The sequence below is a fragment of the Chanos chanos genome, chromosome 7 (assembly GCF_902362185.1).
Source record: "Chanos chanos chromosome 7, fChaCha1.1, whole genome shotgun sequence".
Classification (NCBI taxonomy): Eukaryota; Metazoa; Chordata; class Actinopteri; order Gonorynchiformes; family Chanidae; genus Chanos; species Chanos chanos.
In genome coordinates, this window is record NC_044501.1 from 7,195,164 (window position 1) to 7,205,163 (window position 10,000).

The 10,000-nt window shown below is 41.3% G+C and overlaps 1 protein-coding gene across 1 annotated transcript; it reads left to right on the forward strand.

Annotated features, from left to right (window-relative positions):
• The first annotated feature begins 2,136 nt into the window (after nucleotides 1-2,136).
• LOC115817600 (helix-loop-helix protein 2-like) lies at nucleotides 2,137-2,505 on the forward strand. Its single transcript, XM_030780922.1, has one exon. The coding sequence runs from the start codon at nucleotides 2,137-2,139 to the stop codon at nucleotides 2,503-2,505; it is 369 nt and encodes a 122-aa protein (XP_030636782.1).
• The last annotated feature ends 7,495 nt before the right edge of the window (nucleotides 2,506-10,000 follow it).

A 10,000-nucleotide genomic window follows, 5' to 3' on the forward strand; every position in this document is an offset into this window, starting at 1 on the left:
TGCACCTTTCATCAGTCAAAAATCTGTGAGCGCATAGTTACAGGGTTTTTTTTTTTTCATAGCCTCTTCCTCTTTTTGTCAATCCGTCCACAGCATCCCTGTTGTCGGTGGACACTGGAGAGAGGGTGGAGGGGTGAGCCGCGTCAGGCGAGGAGAGGAGAGGGAGGTGTGATGTTAGTGGGCGGTGTTAGACAATACCATCCCAGAAATCTATTCCATCCATCCTTTCGTCATTCGGCGAGAACGTTTATTAGGAAGTATTCCTTTCTGTCTTGGTCTTGTACGTCCTCAAAACTGGACACAAAAAGCACGCGCCCAGGAAAAAAAAAAAAACAGACGTCAGGAATTCTAACTGATGCGGTTCGCTATTCAAGGACTGTCTTGTTGTATATTCTGCACAAGATTGGCTTTCTTTTAATCGCCGTCTCATCCAAGCGAACTGGACACATTTCTACACTTTTCTACACAAGCTTATCGACTCGGCCATCTCTATTGTCTCAAGCCAGGGGTCAAGAAGGCGTCACTCGCACGAGATTTTCATCACTGAATCAGATGAAAATCCGTTTATTTTCGGATCACATTTGCAGTACTTTAAGATTTGGCTGTTTATATATCCGAAAACAATAATTTGGATAGAGAACGAATTTGGGCAAATTTGATATATTTGCGTATTTAAAGGTTTGGTAATTGAGTAAAGTTGTCACTGCTGACGAAGAAGGATGTTTCGTGAGGAAAACCAAAGAAATATAGTAGGTTAGGGTAAAGTTGGAGACTGACTTTTGGAGAAGACACCAACCCAACTGCAAAGATCGGTGCCTCCGGAGCTGTCAACAGAACACCACGGTTTGTTGAAACAATTCTGTAATTGTTTGTGCAATTTCACGTTCAACCATAGTCTATGTAAAACAAACCACGAGGTCAATAGCTTTAAATCAAGCTTTGCCTCGCTAGATTAATTCTTCACAAGGGAAAAGCTTACTTCACGGGATTTCGGAAATATCTTGTCAAAACGCAGGTAACATCGCTCAGTATTGTGGTAGGAGTTAGGAGTTTTTTATTCAAGATTTTTGAAGATCGTTTCCAAAAAGATAACATTTTAAAATGAGCATGTACGTGGGATGAAGTGAGATAGTTTAGGCAAGGAGCAAAATCGTAAATTTTTAACTTTTTCTTCGTTTGCAAAGTTAATAGATTGACTGTTGCACCAAAAGCCGTAATTGGGTTTCTTTCTTTTTAGCTTTAGCGTTATATTTGATCTGCAACGTTTAATTTCATCAATAATTGTTCTACAGTAAATTCAATATACATTTAACAGACATTTAAAATGATCCCGAAATGACTTCAGATACTGTTTAATGTCAAAAACGTTTTCAAGGGAATATTTTAAGCTACATGCAAAATCGCCTGTGCTGTAACAGATGTTAACCTTTTGAACGTCTTATTATTCTTGTGTCGTTCTTGACTTATCAGGCAGCACGTGCCAAGCATTTTAGTGTGACAGATGGATAAGTTTAATTGGGGGAAATGTTTTTTTTTAATCATATTATTTACACAATAGGCTGCTGGTGTTATTTGATAATATTCCTATGTTACAACTTTAGGGTCCATTGATGAAATGACTTTTGATTTAATCGATCAAAAACAGAAACCACAGAGGGGGAAGTTGAATGTTTATTTGTTTTTAAACGATTTGCTCTGGTATTAGAGACACTCGGAGATGACAAAATTAGCGTACGGCCTACAAACTTTTTTCCTTGCGTTGTGCAAACCTTCAGATTTTGTTTAACAGTAATCTTAATGTGGCATAGCACTTTGAATGAAATCGGTTTTCGAAACATGAAGTGCCAGTCGAACAATTTTTTATGCACCCTTCTGACAACCGTCAAAACACCTGTTTTGACAAGTAAAACAAAGCGATTGGTCTTGAGCCAAGCATACGCATCTAGACTGTTCAAACAAAAGAATAACGATTAATCATTACGACCAACTGCCGATGACAGTTTACTTTTTATTCTCGCACAAACAACACACAGTATAAGAGGCTACATGGTGACCAATAAATGATGCAGTATGTTTATATCGTTTCAGAAAATTTAAATCAGAGATTTTTGGGAGGACATTTTCCTAAGTCTGAAAATGATGCTGAGCCCTGACCAGACTGAAACCGACCTTCCATGGAGCAAGACCGACGCAGAGACAATGCTTAACGATTTCAAAGTTGCGTGTATGTCAGACGAGCCTAAAGACGCGGATGGTAAGACCAGGTCATTGACCCCTCAGCCCCTCAGCAGAGAGGAGAAGAGAAGGCGCCGACGAGCAACAGCTAAGTACCGGTCGGCCCACGCCACCCGGGAGAGGATCCGGGTTGAAGCATTCAACGTCGCCTTTGCCGAACTTAGAAAGCTACTTCCCACACTGCCGCCCGACAAGAAACTCTCCAAGATCGAAATCCTGAGACTTGCCATATGTTATATTTCATATTTAAACCATGTTTTGGATGTTTAGCGGTGCGATACGTATGTTTGGTCTAAAAATAGGTAGGCCTATATCATGGACTAGCAAGTGCCCAGATGGCGAAAAGAGAAATGCAGTTTGTGGGTAAGAAACCTTTGGTAACTCATGGTAATCCCCCCTCGAGGAGTTGTAGACCGAGGGGGTTTAGCTGGAAAAAAAACGGATCATTTGAGAGTAGCTATCACCCAAGTGTTCATTCATTACTTAGTGAGAAAGATATCTATGAATTTAATGAAACGCCGAGTTCAGCTCAGGGCGTCAACATTGTACCCCCTGCTACCAAAATGGTGAGCGCTCCAAGAGTCGTATACCATTTAAAATGAGTGGTCTTTGGTTTATTTTTAACAATGAAAAAAAATGCAATAAGGTTCGGTTGGGCATAAAATGTCGCCGTTGGCGTGAATATCATATTTTGTCTGTCACTGAAGTGAAATGATGAAGCAGTAAAAAAAAAAATGTTTTCTCAATTGACTCATTTACAGAAATACAAACAGTTCAACCATTTCGGGGATTTTTTTCTGGATTTTTTTTTTTTTTTTTTTAAAAAAGGGGGTAGAACATTGACAGTTTCTATGAGAAAAGAAACCTAGCGCAACTGAAGTGAAACAAAATAGCTGCTTCTGTAGGCTTAGCACGTAGTTTTCCAACCAGGAAAAAAGATAAATATGTATAAGTGCCACTTAAAATATCTAATTGTGACCTTAATCATCTACATTTAATATTTTATTTATTGTTCATGAGGTTTGGAATTGTCAGCCTATTTAATTTATGTTTACAGAGCATTGTTTTAGATAAATGTTGGTTGTTTGTATGTAGGCTAAACGTAAAACAGATGTTATGAATTATGTGCTAGACAGTGACATTCAAGTTTGACAAAAAAAACAAACAAAACAAAAACAAAAACAAAAACAAAAACAAAACAATGTTGCATCAACTTGCACTTTTTATGTGTTTATGTTATATATCTATCTATTTATATTATGTGTTTACGTTATGTATATTTTAAGTTCCAGGAACAGTTCAATCAGTTTTGGGTCCATTTCGTTTTCATTTTGGATAGAACCACTGGACGTGTGAAATTCTTTTTTTGTCCTTTGGGATTAAACGAAAAAGTTGCTAGAAATGTAGCCATAGCTTTATGAAAAGCAATCTCGCACATTCAGTCAGTCATTCATTAAAACCGAGCACAATGCCATAATAATTCCTGAGTGGTTATAATTCTCAGTGACGTCATTAGTCGCCAGTAAATTGTTACGTTCCCTATTTTGTGATGACACCTCCTCTATGACGACCAAATATTACGCGTCTGCTCGTTTTCAAATGTTTGTGTTGACATGCGGACATTTCAAATGATTTCTGTACCCGTAACCGTGTTCAATCTGAGAATACGTGAAGTTATTTTATAGCGAGAAGAACATACCTGCTATCCAAAGATTTCTTGTCAGTTTCAGGGTTGTGCTCTCATTGCTTTATGCACATATTTTGTAGTAGATTTGCTGTGACAGCTGGTTTTTAACGTTTTCCATGTTTTACTGGTGAGTTGTTTCCTTTTTTTAATAAAAGCTCATTGAAGGAAATTATTTCATTGTTTGAATATTGCTCATGTCCAGGAACAGTTTTGGAAATATGAGACACAGTATACGGTTTGACACATGTATGGTTTATACACATCAATCTTGAATGCAATACGCAGATTCCCCCGTTAGGTAAGCGATAAGTTCGTGTAAGGCAAACAGTTCAACAGCGATAAATTCCTGTCGAGTTCCAACTTGAAATGTCGCAATAAGAAGAGAGTAGTCATCACCATCACGCTATCAGCGATGAATTACACACTTGGCTACGCTGGAATCAGACTTTGCCTCACTATTAAATTTGCATGAGACGTCTCACCACAAATACTTTAAGCAGCAGATATCATGGCTGACACCGACGGATGACAGCATACTTAAAAACCAATGAGCCCAAACGCTAATTTTTTTTTTTTTTTTTTTTTTTTGCGTGTGTGTGTTGCGTATGACGTCACACGTCTCATTCTGTCATCGGTGTGATGACACATCGATGTGCAAAGTTCTTCCGAGCTGTGTTCTTGGTCGTGATTTCTCGAGCTAAACAAACAGAAGCGGTAAGCGCAGGCAGTGGTCAGTCGGCGTTTGAAGCCTATACCGCTTGTGATTTCTGTCCTCCATGTGTTTGCTTCTCGTCTTCCCTCTTGGCTGAAAGGCCTCTCCCCAGAGAGGGGGCAGGTGTTACTCCAGACGAGCCAAGACAACCAAATTACTGGCCGTCTGGCACCTCCCGTGGGAAAGAGAGAGAGAGAGAGAGAGAGAGAGGGAGAGAGAGAGAGAGAGAGGGAGAGAGAGAGAGAGCACCTATGTACAGGAGGTAAAAACAATCTTGCATCAGCAATCATTAGTATGTCCATACAGCCCAGGCTGTGGTGATGTTATGAAATATTATGAGAAAAAGACAATAACATTGCTGAATGGGTTGGTCCAGAGGTTGAGTCCACCAATCCATATTGTTGTTGTTGTTGTTTCTCTTTTTCTCCCTCAAAATAAATAAGTATAAATATGCAGGGATTCATGTGTAAACACTTGTGAAACACATTAGATGTTTCCACAGGGAATCAGCCGCCAAAAGACAGACAGACCCTTTAGTGCCCCTCAGGGCAAAACACCAGTCAGTCTGATAGCTCAGTATTTGTAAAATGTATTCTTAAATTATTTAGATATTTACAAATATAAACCACAAGACACTCAAACAAACACACACACACACACACACACACACACACACACTTCTCTCACATATTCTCCCTCTCTCTCTCTCTCTCTCTCTCTCTCTCTCTTTCTTTCCCCCACCAACTAATTGTTAAGCAAAATCTTTCACGTAAATTCTCTTTTTGCATATGACATTCAGTTTGGGAGTTTCGGTATTGATTAAATCTCAGCATTACAATGTGCTGATGTGATAGAAATGCTTTGAAGCGCAGTGAGAGATATATTGAATCTGACTGGCAAACTGCAAAGCTGTTATTTCAACTGCAACATACAATCTACCTTTCAAAATGGATAGAGAGAATAAGAAAGAAAGAAAGAAAGAGAGGGGAAAAAAGAACAGTGAGTGAGTGATAGCAAGCCACTGAGGACAGAGGAACTCCACTGGTGACTTTATAATTGGTCAAGAGAGTGAGTGACATGTTCCAAACACCCAGCATTCCCTGCCCCTGACCCTCCTCTCACGGTGAGTATCAAACCGCGCTAACCGTAAGCAGGGAGATGGAAACCTGACTCACACACTCACACACTCACACCCAACCCCTGCAGTCTTGAGATGAGAACGCCTTGTTCTTCGTCTCCATCCTCATCCTCTCGAGTGTCCTCACGCGACACAGTTCATAACGAGAGGGACTTTATGACCAAAACCAACAGATTTCTGTCAGGCCTTTTCGTTTTTCTTCTTGCTTTCCAGCCTGTGCTACAGCTGGTGCAGACTGTATCTCGCCACTGGAGGAAGAAGTGTAGACTTCAGTTGATCATTAGAATTGTGTTACTTTGATTGTATCACAAACTGAAGTGGGGGTTGGGAGAGGGGTAGAGTATAATTGTTCTCTGTTTCATACTGTTACTTTTGTCATGTTCTGATTGTCATTAAGAAATACAAAAACAACTGTTCCAAAACAAAGAAATAAAGTATCACCTTTTTCCCCCGTCGTAGCGTTTTAAGAGAGGAGTTTGAAAGAGGAGGCTGGTCGGAGTGCATTTGTGACCTCGTTCGTGTGTCTTCGTTTGTCGCCGTTAATCGGTCGTTTAAACATCTGTCCTTCTGAACTTCGGCGTGACTCACGTCTCAGTTCATGTGCAATATCTCAATGCATTCACGATGCTCCTTTTTTTTTTTTTTACAATCTCACGGCTTTACAAAAAAAAAAAAAAAAAGATAGAACAAATACCTTTTCAAACACACTGAAAAACCAAACTGGCTGCAAAAAATCTAGTTAAACTTATTGCTGAATAACGTGGAAAGCAAGGTTATCTCTCAGAGTTTCTTTTGTACTCCGCAGGAAAGATAGACCTTTTTGTCCGACTTGATGTGCCCAAGGTCTTCTTGGATTTCAAGGCTGTTTTTTCCCTCTGCTGTGGTATCTCTCTCTCTCTCTCTCTCGCTAATAATATTTTCACTTTTGCACCAATCCTTCAAGAGTTTTTTTTTTGTAGTTCCGATTGCATTCCACAGAGAATGATGGCAGCTGCTCACATCCAGTCAGAACCCTGAAAGACTCAGGCAGGTTATGCCATGTCGGAATGTTAATAAAAAATTATTGATTTTGAATTTCAGGAGGAAAAACCTTGGACACTTCAGCGCAGAAACAGAAAAACACACTTCTTCTACACTTTCAGATGCATCTTTTGTTGTACAGCCAGTCAATAAGTTTCCAAAAAAAAAAACAACAACGACAACAAAGAAAAACATTCAGAAACATGGCAAAAAATGTAATGTATGAATCACAAATGTTTCGCTTTGTTCATATCAGACTGGATGATTCACTGGTTCAGTAGTTTGATATCGAAGGTTGTAGATATTTAAATTCGTGATGGTTGAAGTATATATCCAACACTACTGTTCTTCTTCTCGCCCTTTTCATTTTTTGGCATGTGCAAGTTATGATAGAACAGTTTCCATACACCCCAAACTGTTTTGTCCACATGTTGGAGATTCAAAATGAAACAACAGATCAAAGATACAATGATTGTTTGTGAGTATATTTGAAAAAAAGAGAGAGAGAGAGAGAGAGAGAGAGAGAGAGAGAGAGACACACACACAGAAGAAGAAACATTAAATGTTACATACATGACCCAGTCTACATCATAAACTACACCCCCCCCCCAAAAAAAACCCCCAGAGCCAGCTGTGTGTGAGGAACAGGCTGCCAATGAGGCCGGGACACATGCGCGCGCGCACGCACACACACGCACACAGTGTGTGCGTGTGTGTGAGTGTGTGAGAAAGGGCCATATTGCCTCCCTTTTCACCGTGGATTATGTAATGCCAAAGACCTACAAGTGACCATATGTCCGGACACTCACAGAAGGCCCAGAATTATCATTACTATTGTGGTGGTTCAGGGCACAGACGCAGACACACACACGCACACACACACACACACACACACACACACACTCTCTCTCTCTCTCTCTTCTCCCTCTTGCTCCTCTTCATCACTCAGGTAGACTTTTCCTTTCTGTAGGACGGCACAAGCGTACCCCCACACCCCTCTCTCTTTGTTCAGGGGTGGGGAGGTGGAGGGAGGAGTAAGGGGTTTTTGCCTTTTTTTTGGCTGGAGGAGAAATGGGACAACAAATAGCCATATGTCCAGAGCGCTGGATACAGCATTCTGGGTGTGGGTGTAGGTGAGGGCGAGGGTGTGTGTGTGTGTGTGTGTGTGTGTGTAAGTGTCTGTCTGTGTGTGTGTGTGTGTGTGTGTGTGTGTGTGTGTGTGTGTGTGTGTGTGCGCGTGTGCTGGGGAGTGTGAGGGGGTCTATTTTCCCAACCTTTTTACTTCGTATTGCCATTCTGTTTCTTCTTCTCTCTCCATGCTTTCATTATAATTATCCTCAATGCTGCCCGCCCCCCCCCCCAAAACCTTGCTTCCTTGTTCCTTGTCCTCTTGACAGCCATGAGAGGTGTGTGTTGTAAACTGTGTGAGTGCGCGCGCGCGTGTGTGTGTGTGTGTGTGTGTGTGTGTGGTTGTAGCCGGTGAGTGAGTGTGCGAGCGAACGAGTGTGGCACACGGACACAAAGGCAGATCCATGTGTTGAAATGTGGCCCCCGGGATGGCCAACATTATGCCTGCCTACTTCACCAGCAGGGACCCGGGGCTTGCGCAGGCTCATGGCCCTTTGTCTCTTAACAGATGGAAATAGACTGAGAGGAGAGAGAAAGAGAGAGAGAGAGATGAGGTTGGAGAGGGAGAGAGAGAAAGAGGGATGGAGTGGATAGAACGAGAGGGAGAGGGCGAAAAGGAAGGGAAAAGAAGGGGTGGGAGGGATTGGGGGAAAAAAAAAAAACAGTGGCGAAAAAAAAAAAAAAGTCAGGGTGTTCTCATTAACTCGCGGTTTTGGAGAGGGGCGTCCTCACAATGCACACTCAGAGCCGGATAGTCCCGCGTCTTATTCGGACTCACGCTCCGACCATCTGTACATGCCGGAGCCGTCATACGGCGTTCTGCATGCATTAGCTAAGATCTCGGCATTCAACAATGCTAACATTTCCCCCTTCTGTTCCATTATTTTTCTCTCTCTCTCTCTCTCTCTCTCTCATTTATACATATTGGCCAAACAGTTGTCCTGTCTGGGATCGCTTCCTTCTCTCTAAAGTCGTTTGTAGATGTAGGCCACTTTCCCCGTAAAATGAATGGAAATGAACGAATAATTCTGACAGTATTCTGCGCAACTGTTAGAGTTTTCTGTGTTTGCACTTGAATTTACGCGTGTTCAAGGTTGTTTAAATGACCTACAAAAATGAGTAAAGTCGCAGAGACACTGTGCGCAGAGTGAGACTGATTAGCTTGTCAGAGCTGTGAAAATTCGAGCTCTTATCAACGTTCCCCCCTAAAATGAACTTTATGAACTTAAGATTTATTTTAGATGTTCGCTTATTTATTTTATTATATAGAATATTTTAGCAGTCAGCAACATGCTACTAACTTGAATGAATGAAAACCAGTGAGATACAGAATGAATCAAGAATCAAAATCGATAGCCATTCGTTATGTGCAGCACATCTGCGTTGGGCATAGCAAAGCTTATCGGGGCAAGGAAAGCTAAGCATAACCGACTAAATGTATTTGTTAACAAGAAAGGAAACAGAGAGGTAAAGAAAACGGCTGAATCAGAGCAGACTGTGAGACATTACAAATGAACGGAGAGGGTCGAAACATACAACAAAACAAAACAAAATCAAGTTATTTTGTTAATATATCAGGCTAATGCGTCTAGGCATCTGTGTGTGGTCTGGAGTCATAAAGTGAATTTCTTCTCGCTCGCTCTTCATTTTACATGATTTTATTTCAGCCCACAATCGAACCGAACTCATCAAACTTATATCCACTGGGAGGGATCCATCCATCTCCCGGACATCCAATTCAGTGATCTCTGGGGCCCCACGCGCCCTCTGAATAGCGACCATCTGCACGCTCACTTCGTTAAATAGAGGTGAAAGGAAAACACAGGCGCACAGAGGCGGGCGCAGAGCGGCCCCCCGCGCGTGCCTTTCAATTTTAGGAGCCAGAATGCCACTTTTCCAGATTTTCGTACAATAATACATTAAAAAATCGATCTTCAAGTGCTTCTTGTTATCTATGCCAGTCGAAATTACGTGTACACATTTTCTCTTATTTAACCCATGGAACATCAAGACTGTGATGACAAAACGACAACGTTTAAAATGTTTTGCTGAATGACCGGGAGGTGATGTCGTGGGATAA

Coding starts and splice junctions, on each gene's coding strand:
- LOC115817600 (XM_030780922.1), top strand. CDS start 2,137: ATGATGCTGAGCCCTGACCAGACTGAAACCGACCTTCCATGGAGCAAG.